This window comes from Neopsephotus bourkii, unplaced genomic scaffold (genome assembly GCF_033783945.1).
Source record: "Neopsephotus bourkii isolate Nb327-2 ecotype Australia unplaced genomic scaffold, CSIRO-AGI_Nbou_v1 NB_1037, whole genome shotgun sequence".
NCBI classification, from domain to species: Eukaryota; Metazoa; Chordata; class Aves; order Psittaciformes; family Psittacidae; genus Neopsephotus; species Neopsephotus bourkii.
The window spans coordinates 4,359,895-4,378,002 of NW_026901526.1; the positions used below are offsets into that span (position 1 = coordinate 4,359,895).

At 39.7% G+C, this 18,108-nt stretch overlaps 1 protein-coding gene across 1 annotated transcript in view; it reads left to right on the top strand.

Moving 5' to 3' along the window:
• LOC133216342 (ELAV-like protein 2) overlaps nucleotides 1–17,193 on the top strand; it is a gene marked incomplete at its 3' end in the record, with an annotated part of 46,118 nt that extends 28,925 nt beyond the window's left edge. The window contains exons 2-3 of the mRNA XM_061360977.1: nucleotides 14,491–14,581; nucleotides 16,953–17,193. Of these exons, the coding sequence (XP_061216961.1) occupies nucleotides 14,491–14,581; nucleotides 16,953–17,193 (332 nt within the window). The remainder of the gene's footprint in view (nucleotides 1–14,490; nucleotides 14,582–16,952) is intronic.
• Nucleotides 17,194–18,108: the final 915 nt, after the last annotated feature.

Consider the following 18,108-nt stretch of genomic DNA (forward strand, 5'->3'; position numbering starts at 1 on the left):
TGTCTTAATTTTTTATGCTTTTTATTATTTTTATTATGTTTTTATTATTAAAGTATAATATAAAATTATAAAATTATATTTTTTTTATGTTTTAAAGTTTTTAATCTGGTGGATTGATTGATCTTCCCTATAGAGATTTTAACTGCTTTAGGCTTTGAAATGGGTACCTCTTCAGTATGTTCACATTCACATAAATCCCTTCCTGTTATTTGCTTAAATCATACTAATGCAACATTTTGCATGTAAATTTACTGTGGCTTTCCCATACTAATGTAAACATCAGTTTTGATTCTTCTCTCTGGGTTTGTTTTCAACGCTGTTTTTCAGTGAGGGGGAGGATCCTTTTATGAGGGTGGGTTTTGTTGTCATTGGTTGATTTATTGTCTCTTCAAAAATGGTGAACTTACCGCACTTCAGAGTGGGTTGGGTAATCCATGTGTAGGGATTTGAAATTGTTTTAAACAGCTGCTAGATCTGCAGTATCTGCTTTAAAAAAAAAAAAAAAAATGCAAAAAGGCTTTCAGATTATTTACCAGGTTTGTGGATGGTAATATTCAAGCTATAGTGGTAGTCCAGGCTGAAGTCTACTAAAGCTGCTGTAATGGTAAGCTAGAATTTTGGGGGGACGAAGCTAATCTTGCTTTATTTGGGGACTGAGTAAAAAATAGATGACACGTGACCTAGTCTTCCAAAAGCCCAAGGAATACTTTAGCTTTCCTGTGCTTCTTAAAATAAGTCAGTGCCATTGCAGAGGTGGACTTTGCAGGTAAAAATAGTACAAGGATGCATGCGCAAGCCTTTTCTGAATAAAAGTGATGTTAAAATGCTGCTTTTATAGGTAAAACTTTGTCTTACTATGTAATGGCTTTTGATTGTATTCATTGCCACTGATGTTCATAGTGATAAAACCGGTTGTTAGCTAATGGATAAACTCAGTTTGTGATGAATTTACGTTTCAGTCTTGCTTTAAAGCTATCTTTGCTTTTGCTGTAATGCTTTCCTGATAGATGGTAGTTTCTAAAGAGGGCAGTGGATATTACCAGCTGTGGCTAAGACAAAAAGTAAGAGTGTGTTGCCTTTATGCAGAGAGCTTTATTTTCCTGATTGACAGCCCCCCAATCAATTGAAAAATTACAGTACTATCCAGCAGGATTATCTGATAAATGTTTTAGGTTGTCATCTATAGTTCCAATTCTGAAGGAAGCCACTACATGTTTTGATCTGTTGTCTGTGTAAATCTACCTAATTTGACTTACTCAGAAGGATTAGTTCTAGGGAAGCTGGTATAACAGAACCTGTAGCTTTTAGCTGCTACAACCAGTGGGCCAGATCAAGATGCTTTGTTGCCTAATCCTTGTTGTTGAATTAATAAGTCATCGTGAATTTCTGGTGGCAAAGCAACATGGAGAGAGGCTCCCTGATTGATTCCCACCGATGCCCGGGGAAGCTGTCAATAACAGGCAAGCTGCTTTTGCCCAGTAGGCATTGCTGTTGATTTGTAGGGACTCGAAGCATCTAATATTTTGCTGCTGAGCAGCTAAATATCATACTGAATTTGTTAACAGCTGTGGTTAGAACAGCTAATTGTTCATCTTCCTTGTGTTTGGAAGTGCTTGCTCTTTCACACAGACTTTTTGGTATACAGTCCTGCAGAAAGCACACCATGGAAGGATGACCTTAGCTTTAGTAGTCAAGTGTTTTTGTAGGGGGTGAAGTTTTCAGCTTTAAAACTAAATGAAATAGTTACAAACATTAAGCATGCTTTCTCAGAAACTTGTTTAAAAATTCTAAACCCCCATCAAGTTTTTTAAATAGTTCACAATTGAAATCTGACTTCACTGGCAAAATATCTGGAGTTTTAGGAATAGTAATTATATAATGACAGAAATTGCAATGGGAAGGCATTACTTGCATACATTTGAAATATGTAAATTTGGAGCAAGCTGGAACTTTCCAGGTGGAGCTTAAACTAGTGTCACCCTGTTTTCTACTCTGTTTGAGCCATTTTTCCTTGTGGCACTCCAGTACTTGAACAACAGGGATTTTCATTTGTTTTGATAGTCATAATAAGACTGGACATGATGCAGGTTTGGAAAAAGCTACAGTTTCACAATGGAAAGTCAGGATGAGTGTTAGGTGTTTAAATGTCTTAGCAATGCTTAACTCCTGTGAGCGTACCAGCCTAGGATTAAAATGATAACCATTACAGGTGTTCTGAGGCTTCACTTCATAAAACATTTGTGATACTGATTCTCCATTCCTTCATTTTGTCCTGTAGTTGCTGGTGACTAAATGGTGCTGCTTCTGACCAGAAACTACAGAGAGATGCTTAGACTGGATGAGGCTGTAAGATGTTCAAAGAATGAGTATTTTGGTTTGCTGTGTTTAGCAAAAACTCCAAGTATATCCCGGTAAACCTGCAATGATTGACCTAATGGCTCAGAAGCCTGAAAATACTGAAGTGCTCAGGACATTGTAGGGTGGTCTTAAGGACTCCAGAGACACTCTGGTCTTCAGCTGAGTGTGGGGCTGATTTAGGAAGTGTTGCATGCTGGCCAGTTACTGATTTGCTAGAATGCACAGTGTGTGTAGTTTCTTGAATGCTTCATACCTGACTACTGGTAAAATAGGGCAAACTTAAACATTAAAATGCTTTGTAAAACAGTCTACACAGAGTTAGGAAAAGCTGTTCAAGTTGTCCTGGAATAATCACACTGATATACTGATGCTTTTCTGTAGGTTTGTGCTAGCTGTATTTGCTTTTAGACTCCTCAGGGCAAGTGTGTTTAGCCAAGTACTTACTGAGGTTTAAGTGATTAACCTTTGTGGTTTTGTGGAATGAAACTGCAGTTGCATGATTGCTGGAATACTGATGTTCTTCTCTACTTTAAATCTTAACGACAGAAATGAAATTATAATTTGTTTTGCAGAATGGGTGAACAGAGTTAATTTTTTTTTTCTTAATTAAAATATTTGTAGACAATTGCCTTATACCCTTTATAAAGGTTGGGAGGAGGAGAACTAGCTATGGAAAAGGAAAAGTAATGTAAATCCAACTTCTCTACGAGTAGCATGCCTCTTGTTCTGTTGATAATATTTTTCAATACTGTTCATATTCCCACCCCCTCCCTTACTCCCCCGAAAGCAGAAACATGGTCAGAGGGTGTAGTTGGAGTCAGCTTCCCTGTGGCTTTTCTTTAGTCGCCTGTTGTTTCTTACATTGATTTGCTGATCTGTAGTGAAATAAGGAAAGAAGCAGGACAGAAGACAGGAGTATACTTTGTTGTTTCTACCTGGCTGAATTGATAAGATAGTGGTTCCAGTGGGTTTTGCCAATATTGAGACTACCTACATGGCATGAAGCTTGAACATTTGAAAGGGGTCCCTTTATGCTAGCCTAGACTTCAATATTGAGGGGAATAGTGGGTATGTTCCAAGCATTAGTGGTATCCAAATTGAGTTTTATAGGAGAAAAATGTGTGGTTTTAAGAGTCCTGAATTTAGAAATGTGTCTCCCTATATACTGAGATCTGAACAGTTAACCTTTGTGTGCAGGGAGCTGCAGGGTTTCGTTTCTGTGTAATGACATGTGTGGCTTACTGTTAATACACCTTAATGTAGATAAAATCAGTTAAGGATCGCAAGAATACTGGTGATTTACATGTCTTCACTGTGTTCCCATTCTAATTTTTTAATGGAGCCCTTGTTTTGGTGCCTTCATTTTGTTTATCTTCCTAAAATGTGAGAAAACTAATGCTGTAACCTGTGTTTTTATTAAACCGTTAACATTAAATTTCATATGCATCAACCCAATTTAAATACAGTGCAAGATCTTTGGATTTATTCAATTTTCCTGCACCTGCTGTTCATCTCCAGTCTGGAACCAGCAAATGTAGAGTAGAATATTATTGCCTGCATATCTCAGTTGATTTAAGAAATGCTTTTAAATATTTTAAATTTAAATCTTAATATCCTATCTGATTATCATTGTAATTAAGGATATTATTTTTATCTCCAGTAGCGTGCTTACAAATCTCATCAGACTTCCTGTTGTGCTTCTTTTCTACCCAAATATGCATTAGAAGCTGCTTTCTGTTTCCAAAAGAGGGACAACTGAAGTTGTAACTAAAACACCATATGCTTCTTGTAACAAACTATCCATGTACTGCATGCATGCAGTAGGGAAGAGATAAGTTTATTAATGGGTTTAACTTTTTTCATTTTGATGTGTTTACATGTTGAGCTGTAACCCAAAATTGAGTTCCTGACCTAAAACTGCTATTGCTAGTCTGGCCAGAGCACCTATTCTTAAGAGGTCTAGAAAACTGCTGACAAAGTGAGCTGCATAAAGTGAGGAAGACTTTAGAAGCTGCTTTTGCATTCAGATAGCTAAGCTGTGAAACTTGGCATAGCAATAGCACTTGCCTTGGACTGCATCCATGGTTAAGATGTTGGTAGGCAAAATGAGAATTACAGCCTCATTAACCAACTGAGTAGCTGGTTTATTTTTTTTTTTGTCACAGTTGAGCAAACTGAAAGAAAATTAAATGGAGTCATGATTGTGTTTTGATAAGGGCTATTTTTATAATGAGAGTGGTTCTCTCAGTGAAATATTTTGGAATGAGTGCAGCTGAAGGATATAAAGCTAGCCATCGTGATGGAGAACAAGGCACTTTCTGGATATAGCTTTGATCAAGGATCTCTTCTTTGCTAAAATTGGAACTGGGCTATAGGGTTACTTTTATGTGTAGAAGTTTTTGTGTACAGCTCAACATAGTAAGATGGTGGCTGCTTCTACATTTAGTGGTTTAACACAGATGACACACTAATCTGGAAGTTGTCCCTGCTGATGGCAGAGGTGTTGGAAGTAGTTGGTATTTAAAGGTCACTTCCAACCCAAACCATTCTGTGAATCTGTGGTGAAGTGTATGAGGGGGAACTTGTGTCCAAGTTGGGTAACATTAGGAGAAATGTAGATTTCATTATTAATTCTTCAGTTTGATAATCTAGTCTTCCAGAAGTAGCTGCTACAAAAGGACTAAATACTGCAGTCTTCTGCTGTGGCAAAAGTACAAACTGCTTTTTTTCCTGTAGATATGGCTTTTTTTTAATTTTTTTATCTTTACAAATACCACATATGTAACCAGGAAAGGTAAGGATTACTTGTTTTGAAGCATATTTAGGTGTCTTGAAACAAAGGATATCAATATTCCCAGTGAAATGATAAACCAAATTGCATGTTTTTTGTGTGAATTGCATAGAATGATCAAATGCACCAGGTTTTCTGTTTGAAGCAGTGCATGAGAACAGAAAATGAGTTGATAATATCTGTAGGAACAGGGTTTTCTTTTTTTTTTTTTTTTTTTCTTGGGTTTTTTTTGTTTGGTTGTTGTTTTCTTTTTTTTTTTAAACTGATACCGCACAGTTAACTTATGCATATCAATCTCATGTAATCTTTCTATGTCAGTGCCCAAGATCAGGGATTTTAGTGGCTATTGCTAGTATGTGCTCAAATATTTTAGGACTGAAAATTAATGACCATCTAATTGTAATTGTTCTGCTGTTTTTTAAATTGGGTTGCCTTGCCTGTTTAAAAGCTGATTTATATGTCTTTGCGTGATTAGCCTGACCTAAGAAGCCTGTGCTACTTCTATCTGAAAAATCTGGCTGTTAGGCTATTGGGAAGAGCTGTAGGCATGTGATTTTAATGATATATTTAGTCCAAATTAAGGTAACTGACTTAATTCCTGTCAAATTCAATCCACATATACAGGACATACACTGACCCACATAAATGGGTATGTAATGGTGCACTCAAGAAGTCCTTTCCAACCCTAACTATTCTATGATTCTGTGATGCAGACAACATGGAATACTATCTGGCCAGCTTTGAACACTTGAATGCAGATGGTAGCTGTTTGTTGTATGTAGTGTATAGACCGAAGTGTTATTTAATCCTTAGTGGAAAAATACAGAAGTTGTACAAAAGGATTAAGTGGAAATAGGAGCATAAATTTCTTGAAATGCAAGTATTTGAAGTACTGTGAATGTAGTAAAGAGGTGAAGATGCATTTCATGTTCGAGTGCAAGATGAATAGTTTGAGCAGTGGCTGTGACCCAAATCTGAGAACTTGTAAAGCTGATCAGGCTCTTGGGACATCTGTTAAGGTATACCTTGTAATTCTGTTTGAAAACTCAGTAGACAGTGGGTATAGTTCATGAATCCTTTGTTTCCAGATGTGCTTACCCTTCTGGTGTCAGTTCTGTGTTTTGCTTTCCTGACCTGAGGAAGTTGGACTTAACTTGCATACTTACAACACTGCAGTCTTAAGTCACTGACAGTACCCAGATCCAAGTTTAGGTGGCATCATCATGCTCTCACATTAAATATTTAAAAAGATTTGTTTGAAGGCTTAATGTTATTTAACAGTCTCATTACAGAGGTTCTGCTCTGCTTTGACTTACAGATTGATGGGTAGTTGTTGAAGGTTTTTTATTTAATCCTTTTTTCTTTTTTTGTAGCTCTGAAGTTTGAAGAGGCAAGTTATGCACTATACTGTCTAATTCAGAAAGCTATTTTCCATACCTTCTTGAGCCAAAAAGAGAGACAGACTATGTTTTTGGCTATGGGGTCAAGAAATGTGTTCCCTCAGCAGTAATTTTCCACAGGTAGCTGCTGTGTTCCAGGTACCCTTAGCTGAGAGGCTAAACTTTTCTAACTGTTGCTAGCTGTTCAAAATGGATGTTTTGGTTGACGCACAAAGCTAGATGGGAGACACTGTTCCCATAGCAGAAAGATGTCTATGTCCAGGTCCCTGCACAGATAGTTTATGAAGCGGGCTGTTTCTTGGCATATTGCTCTGTGGGGGGCTTTCAAAAGCAGTTTATCTCTTTAAAAGTATTTCTTTAAAAGTAATTTATCTCTTAAAAAGTATTTCTTTAAAAGTAGTTTATCTCTTCCCCTATCTCTTTCCCCACTCCATTAAAACAAGTCCCTCATCTGAAGCTTGAGGGGTGAGTTTGGGTCAGATGAGCTTGGATGTGTATTCCTTTTAACAAGCTGGTGTTAGTTGCCACAGAGATTGTTTGGTGAAGCCAGTGTCTGGAAAGGAGCAGAGGCAGATGCAGGCGCCCCAGGGACCTGCCGTGGTGGTTTTGGAAAGAGACTGAAGGAGCAGTAATAAGGCCATGGGAGGATGCTTGCTGGGCTTGTCTTAGGTTGAAGACACAAGGGGGAGAAAATGCTGTACCTGGGTGATGAATCTCACTTCCTGAAGGGGATGAGGGCAAAATAACATGTTTGTATGAGGGGTCTGAAGTTTGTATGAGGAGTTTGAAGTTTGGAACTAAAGTAGAATGGGAAAAATGAGCTTTGCTCAGTAGTTTCTCCTGCTGCATGTTAATGGAGGACTTCACATGGTGGTAGGCATCGAGAGCAGATGCTTTACCCTAGGAAAATAGATCTGCTACTACTTGTACAGATCTGTGCTGGCTGAGAAATAGGAACTCTCTCTGCACTCTTAATACTTCTCATGAATTGCTGTGGTTCTCCTGAATTCCCTGGATTTTGCCAGGAAAGCAGCAACCAAGGGCACATGAAATGTGTCTGGTGTCCTCAAAATAAAAAGGACATTGAACTGTTGGAACAAGTCCAGAGGAGGGCCATGAGGATGATCAGGGGGCTGGAGTGCCTCCTGTATGAAGACAGGCTGAGAAAGTTGGGGCTGTTCAGCCTGGAGAAGAGAAGGCTGCGTGGAGACCTCATAGCAGCCTTCCAGTACCTGAAGGGGGCCTATAGGGATGCTGGGGATGGACTCTTTATTAGGGACTGCAGTGATAGGACAAGGGTAACAGGTTCAAATTTAAACAGAGGATGTTTAGATTAGATATAAGGAAGAAGTGAGGCAGTGGAATGGGTTGCCCAAGGAAGTTGTGAATGCTCCATCCCTGGCAGTGTTCAGGGTCAGGTTGGACAGAGCCTTGGGTGATATGGTTTAGTGTGAGGTGTCCCTGACCATGGCAGGGGGGTTGGAACTGGATGATCTTAAGGTCCTTTCCAACCCTAACCATTCTATGATTCTGAGTAAGACTTGGAGCAGGCTCCCTCTTCTTTCTCCACATAGGAACTTCTGAGTTGGGTAGTTCTGATCAGTGTCTGGACTTTGGCAAGAGCTAATTCCCTAGCTTTACCCCAGCAGGGCGGTAGCTTGCTGCATGGCTCTGTTGGATGTGAGCTGTCTGGGAGTAGGCCCATACCAGTCACTGCTGGTGCCAGCCAGAGCTGCAGCAGCTGCAGGGCCTAGCTTATCCTGTCAGTGGAGTCTGTGGTGCCTCCATGAAGACCAGCTTAAGAAGAGATTACATGATACACAGGTGGAGAAGAATGTGGGGAAAAAGAAGAGATGAAGCAGTCTTGCAAGTACTGAGGCCGGAGAAGGCAGCAGCTCTCGCCTGGGGCAGACATGGCCCAGCAGCCGGGGGAGGTGACTGCAGTAGTGGAGGACTTCTCCTGCCGCCCATGGAGAGAACGGTGCTGGAGAAGATACATGCATGGGAGCCAGTGGATGACCCCATGCCATAGCAGGTGGATGTTTCCTGAAGGAGGTGATGGCTGTGGGGTGCCCTTGGTGGAGCAGGGGGAAAAGCATGTCTGTACACCTCCATCCTCCTTTCTCCACGGGGGTGGGGGGAGGCAGATTGTTGGGAGTGAAGTAGTAGGATAGAAGTTGAGCCAGGGAACATGAGGTTAGAGGTGGGGGGAAGGTATTCTATTTTTTTTTTTGTTTGTTTCCCACTAGCTAAATCCATTGTAATTGGCATTGAATTACATCATTTTTACTCAAGTTGGGTGTATTTTGCTCATGACACTCACTGGGAAGTGATTTCCTTGTCTTCACTCATGAACTGTCTCATACTGTTTTCTCCCGATGTTCTGTTGGGGGCTGGGGGAGGTGTCTTATAAGCCCACTCACCAGTCAGTGGCTTAGCCTGTGGCAGAGGGTAGGGAATCTCTGGAAAACAGTGTACTAGTTGCTGTACTTCCTTGGCTAAGCAGAACAACATGCAGTGCTGAAGATGGATGTGCTGTGTTAAAAGGTGTCTGAATTAAGGTGTGTCTGCTCTTATGCTTATGTGCCTGAGAGATGTGGCTTCTCCAAACTCATCACCTAATTGACAAGAAATAACCTGGCTTTAAAGTGGCCCAGAAATGTGCATCCAGGGTGTTATTAGTGAAAGGCTTTGTATTTTCTCATGTACTCCAAGTTGTGCTTGCAGAAAGAGATGGTTGCTGTGTGTATTTTAGATCTCCTGGCAGGGTAGCTGCTGGATGCATTTCTGTATGGGTGCCTGACCTGGCAACAGGTCATACTGTCATGATGAGGCCACTGTCTAATTTTTGGCAGATCAGGAAGGTTCCTGATGACTGCAGAAAAGCCTGTTTTGCTGCTACTGGAAGTGAGTGCAGTAAGGAGCCTCATGGTAGTCTCTCAGTAGACCATTATGCGAGTCATCTTTGAAGAATTTCTGTGCCAATTAAAACAAAAAGTGATAAATTGTAGTGCAACAGAGTATCTTTGAAATTAGTAAGTCTGTGAATCAGATGATCAACAGGTGTCATTCATGTTGAGTTGAGCCTAATGCCTTAGGTGTTAGGCTTGCCACAGAATCTTTGTAACAACTTTGGCATATGAAGATTTAGTATGGTGTACAACTAGATAGCTGGAAAACGGGTAGGATTTTGGAGCTTGAAATCTGGTGGTTAAAACTTTATGTTCTTCCTGGAGGCTTATTACAAGTGGAGGTCTACATGCCACCTGTTGTGGTCACTATTCCAAGTGACTTGGGAAAAGGGAGGAAGTTGACCCTCATCAAGCTTGTAGACAAGGGGTGTAGCTGATGTTCTCAAAAGCAGAGCTGTTGTCCAGAGGGACCAGGACCAGTGGAACAAAGGGCTGTCAGGGACCCAGTGCAATTTAGGCAGGAGCAGTGTGGGTAGGCAGGGACCTGACAGCAGTGCCAGCAGGACTAGGGCAGAAGGCCCTGGGCCCTTCCAGGCAGCAAACTGGGCAGGGTCAGAGAGGCTGGAAATAAGAGAAAGCTTCCCCCTGCCCCCAGAACAGCTGGGCAGAGGGCCTGAGGTCAAAGGGGGGTGGTGCTGTCTCTGTACTTTGAGGGTTTCCAGCCCACACAGGGTAAAGCCCTGAGGAACCTGGCTTGACAATATGGCTGAGCCTGCTCTGGGCAGTCAGACTGGAGACCTCCTGAGGTGCCTGTTGGCCTGGATTACTCTGATCAATCTACCTCTTTTACCTATAAAATACATTTATTGGGCAGAGTTGAGACATGGTAGGGTTCCATAGTTCAAATCTTACAAAGAAACAAACTCAACTCTGATAAAGAAAGACCTTGTTTTCATAGCATGGTTGAAAGATTTTTTTTTATTTTTTTTTATTGTTGTTTGGGGGGGTAGCTTTGACTCGCTATGTCTGACCTAAAAAGCTAGAATTGTATCAGAAGGACCGGGTAGGGTAGGTGGAAGATGTCAGGATCAGATTCTGCTTTGTTGTCTGCTCTCTTAAGAGGTTACTGCTCTGGAGTATGTGCTATTTCATGTGACTTAAAACCAAGCGGGAATATCTTAATCACTTAAAACCAAGCTGGAATATCTTAATCACACTTTCATAATTTCACTGCTATTGTGAGTGTGAATTCAAGGTGAATTTTCAGTCTTTTGCACTGTTTCACAGTTATAATGCTGCTTTGGCAGTACTTCGATGTCCTCCTCTTTAGGCTGTAGGTATTTGGGATAGCAGCAAGATGCCTAGCATTGTTGCCTACTGCATGGGCAGATTTTTTCCTTGAGTAGTAGTAGAGCCAAATGCATACTTATTCTGAAGGACTGGCTATGTGTTATCAGTTCTCTTGAGAGGAAAGAATTTAGTTTTCTCTTCCTCTATGTAAATTGACCTATTCACAGAATGAATAGTGATCTGTCTGAACTTGTTTTCCTGGTGGGGATCAACCTAGAGGCAGACAGGCTCCGTATTTAGATTTTGAGTAGTCTTCAGATCCCTCTTGGAGCTAAAAGAATGCATCTCTGCATGAACCACTCTCTTGAGAGCAGTGGCTGTCAGAAGTCTGGAAATTCCTAGGAGCAGTTCTGGGTCAAATGAGAATCTTTCTACAGCAGGGATGTTCAGTGCAGAGATGTTAGTGATGCTCTCTCTAGCTAAGAGGTGAACTATGAGAGTGCTGCTGGCCAACACTGAGCTGATCAGTCTGTGCTGAGTAGAAGCTATTCAAAATTGTTGCTTGCATATCACTTTAAATATGGGGTTTGGCTTTTTTGAGAATACTGGTTCATATGGCAAAGGGGTTTGTGCATACTTCTATGAGGACGTGTCTGAGCTTTGGCTGGGTTTAGGCTTTTTCAAAGGCAGGTCATCCAGTGTCATGTGGATCAGGGTAACTTGGTGTGGGCAATATCCATCTTTGTTAAAAGAGTCTTTCATGCAGCAATATAGGAAATTTGGCTTGATAAGAAATGAGAAATGGAAAGGTGTGGCTAATGAGTCAGAAGACTGAAGATGGCTGCAGTAATCAGAGTGAGCCTGTTCACGCAGCAGTAAGCTTGGTTTATTTTATGGTGCATTAGACTCGGATATCCCTGTTCTGCAGGTAACTTGCTGCTTTCCTGGCTTCCTGATTTGTGGAAGTGGCTGTGGCATTGTACAGCTAAATGATATATAGGGGAGGAGAAGGACTAGCTGCTTTTCTGTGCTTTTATGCAATAGAATGACTTCTGTATAACACATACAAATGTAAAAGCTTTGTAACCACTAACTTTTGAAATAATGCTTCTGGCACATTCTTCTGCTTCTGGTTATGAGATGATAATGTGTAAAAGGTATGCTTCTTTTGTGGTTAACAGTACTTGGCCAAGTCACAACTCGTTTATATCAACAGTACTGTACTTATTTTACTGTGTCAATTAATAGTAGGTGATTTTAGGAGGATTCTGAAGCAGAGATATTGAAAAGCATGGAAGGTAATGGTGGCAGAGGTGTGAGGGAAGCATTGTAAGCAATTGAGGTCTGGCTCAGGTGTTTTAACCCTAGCTAGCTGTCCTCATTCTGCATTTTTTTTGCTTTGCTGCAAAAAATATTTAAGTTGCCAAATGGTATGGACAATTTTCTTAGGATTTGGAGTTAGGAAAGAACTTGATACTTAGGCAGCCTTTCCCAGTGTTTTCTGTGTGGCAAACAGTAGTGGTCATGAAAACCAGGTGAATACTTGGCGGATTAGGGAGAATTGGAAGATGTGATTATTTTAGAGTGAATGGTCTTAGTGGCTGTGGTTCAGGTTCTTTGCCTTGATACTGATATATTCTTTACTTCCTGCAGTCCTTCAGGTGTAATGTGTACTTTGAGTGGCCTCTGGAAAGACATCTAAAAATAAGGATCTTAAACTGCACTTCTAGTGCATTCCACCTCATAGCTATTCATTCCATTTAGCAGTTGGCATTGCCTGTGTTGATCAAAACAAAAATGTCTGTCTCCTGCACTCATGCTATATCTTCAAACCCAAAAGATCGCTCTTAGGATGAGCAAGAAATTATTCCACTTAAGTGGAGGAGATAAGTGGATCTAAAACTGCTCAGGTGGGACTACTAGTAACTAGCCATTGTGTTTTAGAAATGTTGCGCTCTGTCTTGGGCTTTATAGAACTAGAACATTAACTGAAGTTATGTTTCAGTGTAAAAAGAGAATTGGTGATAACATCTTGTTCTCTGCCTTCCTGATTGCTGCTTTTCTCAGGAGAAGTCTATTGCTCAAGATTTAATTCTGAGAATAATTTTGATGCATTGGAGTTCAGTGGGCAGGCAGGATAGATTGTGGTGGGGCTAGCAAAGGACCAGCCATGTGACCAAATTGTGGGAATGATTATGTTGGGGAAATTTATTCTGTCCAAGCTGCTGAATCCAGTCATGTGAGCAGGTACAAAGGAAACTTGGGAAGCCTGGAAATTGGCTAATACTGTAAACCTCCAGAGCTGTAGTAGTCAGATGCAACTCCTGGATGTCGATGTTCATAGGTTGTTTTACCACAAAAGGTGCTCTCTGACACAGGTAACTACTATCTCTGAGGGGCAGAGAATTTTGTAAACTGCTACTTTAATGCAGTCTCATTAAAGCTTGTCTGGACTTGAATGTAGTCAGTTGAGGCTTTCAGTTTGTCTTCATAGAATAAACAGTTCACGCATACTTGCCTGTATATAGTTGGGAGTGTATAGTTTAGAAGTGAAAATGTTACTATTGTTTTTTGGGTTGAGACCAGAGAGAATGGCTTTCAAGTTAGCAGATGATACAGAAGTCTCAGTATTTTTCCTAATGAAATGGTTAAGGGGCTTTATCAATCTAAGTTAGAAATGAAGACCAGACATGAAGTCAGCCGGCTGTATTTACTGTGGTAGCAAACTGAAATGAAGACTAATTTGCACTAGTTTAAAACAGGCGAAGTTGTTTTGAAGCATATGTTATAAAAACTAGATGCAGTAGCCTTCTAAAATCTGAGTCCTTGTGATTTCTATTACGTTTAGACTTGCCTCATCTGCTAACCAGAGGGGAGAAGCATCTCTTGTATTTACAGGGGTGTGAAGCTGTGACCACAGTCAGGAGTCTCCCCATTTGTGCCATTGTGCTTATATTTAGCATCTGGAATATTTGTAATTATCTGTAAATGTCTCATTAGCTTTTGTAGTATCCTCCTAGCACTATTCAGTTTAAATCCAAGTGGGTTTGCAATGATATTTTATTTAAAAGCAGACAGTGTGCTTGGGGACAAATTAAGAGCTATTTCTTTCATATTTTGCTTCAGTTCCTCCATTTTTGAGAAATCGTCTACTGTCACTTGTATGTCCAATGGTACTCTTAAACACTTATTGCAAGGAAATTGTGGAATACTGTCTGTGCAAGAATTTAAATTTTTTAAAACCTAGAATTTTAAGAACAGGTGGGATTCTTTAGCAGAGTATATGCACTGTATATGTATTTTTCTTGTGGGCTGGGAAAGGCATGTAAGGGGAGTTTTTCAATGCTGCATGGTCATTTTATGTGCTAATGGACTCATTGTGTTGGGTTTTTTGGGTTGGTTTTATTTCTTTTGTTTCCCCTCAGTCTTAAAGATTTAAAAAATTTTGTGGTGTAGTTTCTTTTAGGCATGGTGTGGTTCTGGAGGTAGTTTCCAGGGTAGATGCAGGGGTAACTAGACTGCAGTGTCTTTTTAATCTTAAAAATAAGCTCCTTATGTAAGAAAAATTACTTTAGAACTTAATTTGGAAAGATTAGATTGGAATTGCCTCAAATCCAATTAAGCCACACTGCATGGACGTGCTGGGAATATAAATGCAATTACTGTAAATTTGTACAAACTGATTTGTTGCATTATCTTGCTAATCTAACATATGGTACTTTTTGTGTCCATATTGCAGACGGCAACTCCAAACTAACATGGCAGTCAGACTGTGTGATGTGGCTTCTCTGCTTAGAAGTGGTTCGTGGGCAGCAGAGCCTTGGACCGGGGTCTGTGGGTCTTTTCTTAAATTCTGCAGGATACTTTTTAACATGTTAATAGTGCTGAGGCCATACCAAACTTCTTAATCTTCCATTTGGAATGTTAACTCTTGTTCTACGCTTCATTATAGGCTGTAGGTTGCGTCCCTAATCTGTGAGAGCCTGGAGCACACTGGTATATCATGATAACTTCATATATAATATAGTGATCTCCTGTAGAACTTACACTGCAGTGACTTGCCTTTTTTCTAATGTCAATTAGATTTCAGTACGAACTCAAATCACTCGGTGGATGATTAAGAGTAGTATTGTACTAAAATGGTTTTGGTATGGTCTGAATACTAAATAGCAATAATGTAAAAAAACCCTGTATACTGTTATTTGTGATTACTATTTTAAAAGTATATTTACAAATCTTGCTTTAAGAAATTGTTTGAAAACTGTAAATTTATCTCAAACTATTTTTCTGGGTAGAAAATATTTAGTAACTGCTGTGTGCTTTGTGTTTTATGAATGGTTGTATTCAACTTATCAATGGAATATGCATTATTTGTAAAACATATTAGTGTCAGTTTGTTCAGAGCAGATGGCTCTATAGCTGAGAAATGCTGTAATTTCAGCACACTCAGGCTACTGCACCTGTTCACTTGAATATTGGCATAGGATCTCATTCTTGCCACCTGAACACTAAAACAAATGTGCAGTTAAGTGAGGATTGTTGTCCTTGCTAAATCCTGCTAATTTTGATCAATAAACACTTCAAATTTGAGTGAGAGTGAGAGGGCGTGAGAAGCAATTCTAGAGAGCCTCAGTCAGAGCACAGCATTTGTAGCTACTAGCTCTGCCAGATATACTAGTGTTTTGAAAAGTAATTTTCTTAATTAGGATCATCTACTTTCTCATCTTCTTAGCAGACTTGTTTTATCAGTGCCAGAAGCAGGTTACCCCTTGGAGTTTGTCACAAAGGAACTGTTGTTCCAGTTCCTAGCTACTCAGGAAAACTAGATCAGATTTTTATATTAAGTGTTCTTAATAGATGCATCTTCCCTTTCTTGTGCTGAAGTAGCATCTTGGAAAATACTTCTGTATGTAAAACATATAAGTGTATTTCCATAAATGTCTGAATTGTAGTTTAAAGACAGTCAATTTAGCTTCTCATATATTTTTAGGAAATTTAAATTTATGTTCCTTGAGTACAGTTGACCTAATCAGGGTGTGCTGCTTTGAACAGGACACATAGATAAGCTCCAGAGGTCCCTGACATTAAACTGTGATATTACAGTAGGCTTTATGTGAGAAGTCCTCATAGAACTTTCAGAATGAGGTTTAATTTCAGTGACTGCTGGATATTTTTAGTGAACTTCTTGCTGAGTCTTGCTTCTGTGTTGAAGTGTTTATTACCGGAAAATTAATTTATAAAATTTCCTGTTGGATGTTGTCTTACGTGGTTGGTCTCAGACAGGGTAGGTAGGCTGACCAAGGCCTGGGTATTAGTCTGCAGTTAAAAATCCATGTAATTATCAACTGTTACCATTCAGTGACTGACTGAGATGGCAGTGGTAGATTGTGGGCAAATCCTAACAGTTCTCCAAGTGATTGTTGCTGTATCTGCCAATCTTACAGTCAGTTATTTTGGGGTGAAACATGATAGTTCCTGGAGTGGTGATCACTCTCTTATTTTGATGTATAAAAGTAGATCAAGTTAAAGTATCAAATTTTTAACTTTTTTCAGGGTGTAGGGGGAGGGAAGAAGTGAGAACCAGGGACTTTCAGTTTAACCAAAAGCATTTAGAAACCTAATTACAATCTTTGGTGACAGAAGGTTGACCTAGAGGTTGCCAAGGAGGAGTTTTTCTATCCCAGCACATCCATATATCTCTCAGTCTCTTTCGATGGCTAATTTTTCTGCTTTTGCATTCTGCTATTGCTTATGAGAAATAGGCTCAGGATACAGTTAACACCCACCTCTTCGAGAAAATAACCAAAATAACTAACTTTAAAAGCTGTATTTCATATAACTTCATTTATTAGTTGTAAGTTAATAGAAATGTTTACCCTTGCAACAGACCAGTTCTGCTTGGTAACTAGAAAGGCTATGATGCCTCTAAATGTAGGGAATGCAGGTTGATGAAAGCTAAGCTTTGACTCCTGACTTCATTAAGAGAAATCCTGGAAACTTTTGTGGCAACTTTATTTGCCTGTAAGCTTTTTGAGGTATTGCTTTGCCTTAGTTAAAAATCTTTCTGTATTAGTAGAGCCTTTTGCATTATAGAGGCAGAATATGGCCTTGCCTAGTGACAGGTACTGCAGATTCTTGTCTGAACTTTCCTAATAGATGGTGAAATATGAATTTTGATGGTTCTTGTTTTCTGTTTTTCAGCAGGTAATTGCTACCATGGAAACACAACTGTCTAATGGACCAACTTGCAATAACACAACCCATGGTTCAACCACCATAAACAACTGCTCATCACCAGTTGATTCTGGGAATGCAGAAGACAGCAAGACCAATTTAATAGTCAACTACCTTCCACAAAACATGACACAAGAAGAACTGAAGAGCCTCTTTGGCAGCATTGGTGAGATAGAATCCTGCAAGCTTGTTAGGGACAAAATAACAGGTATGTTCATTTTGGAATTTTCTGTATCTTCATTTTCTAAGCTGTGAGCTGTCAAATGGTGTTTTGCACTTAAATCGTGGAATAAAGGCAGAAGAAATTAATGCTTGTGTTGCTAGTAAGAAGGAGCTTAGGCTCATTATCTAGACTCTGCACCCCAAAATTAAGTGTTTGCAGTTAATCAGGTTTGTTTGAGTACTGTAAATGCTAACAAGGTATTTAAATCTTATGAGCTTTAGAGTCTTTGAAGAAAAGATTTGGAGTAATGATTTCCTTAGTCCTAGTTGATGCAAAACTCCCTTTTGCACAGATGTGGGTAAACTTGTACCCTGTGAAGAGGGCAGACCACCTTACTTCGTAGGTGAAGCTGCTTTTGTGTTGCAGCACTTCAGCCACTTTCTTGAGGATGAATAATTGAATCAATATAGTGTAAGTATGAACTGCATTATGATGTGTTAGTACTTTATTTCAGCAATAGCTGGTGTGTACAGGTTGACTGTGTTAGACCAGTTTTTTACTCTTGAAAGAACTACCAGATGGATGCCAGCACTTTAGAACAAGAATAAAAGGATGACTGGCAAATTTCAATTTCTCATCTCTATTTTTCAACTCCAAGCCTTCTCAAAAAACGTTGATGTACCAGTCGTGTCAATGTATTATTGGGTTTGTTCAGAAATGCTGACTTCAGTACTTGATTTCCTGGCTTCCCCCCTGCCCCGAGTCTTCAAATATCCAGCTTTCAAGAACACAATTTTAACTTGTGCTCTTGATTGCAACACCTGAATGTGCTGGTTAGCTTTGTGTTGAGAATACATCTCTTTGAGGCTGCATGTTCTATGCTTTGGTTTAAGGGTTTAGGGGTCAGTATTTCCTATTACCAAAAAGTAGTGTCAGAACATGGGCATTTTGCTTACACTG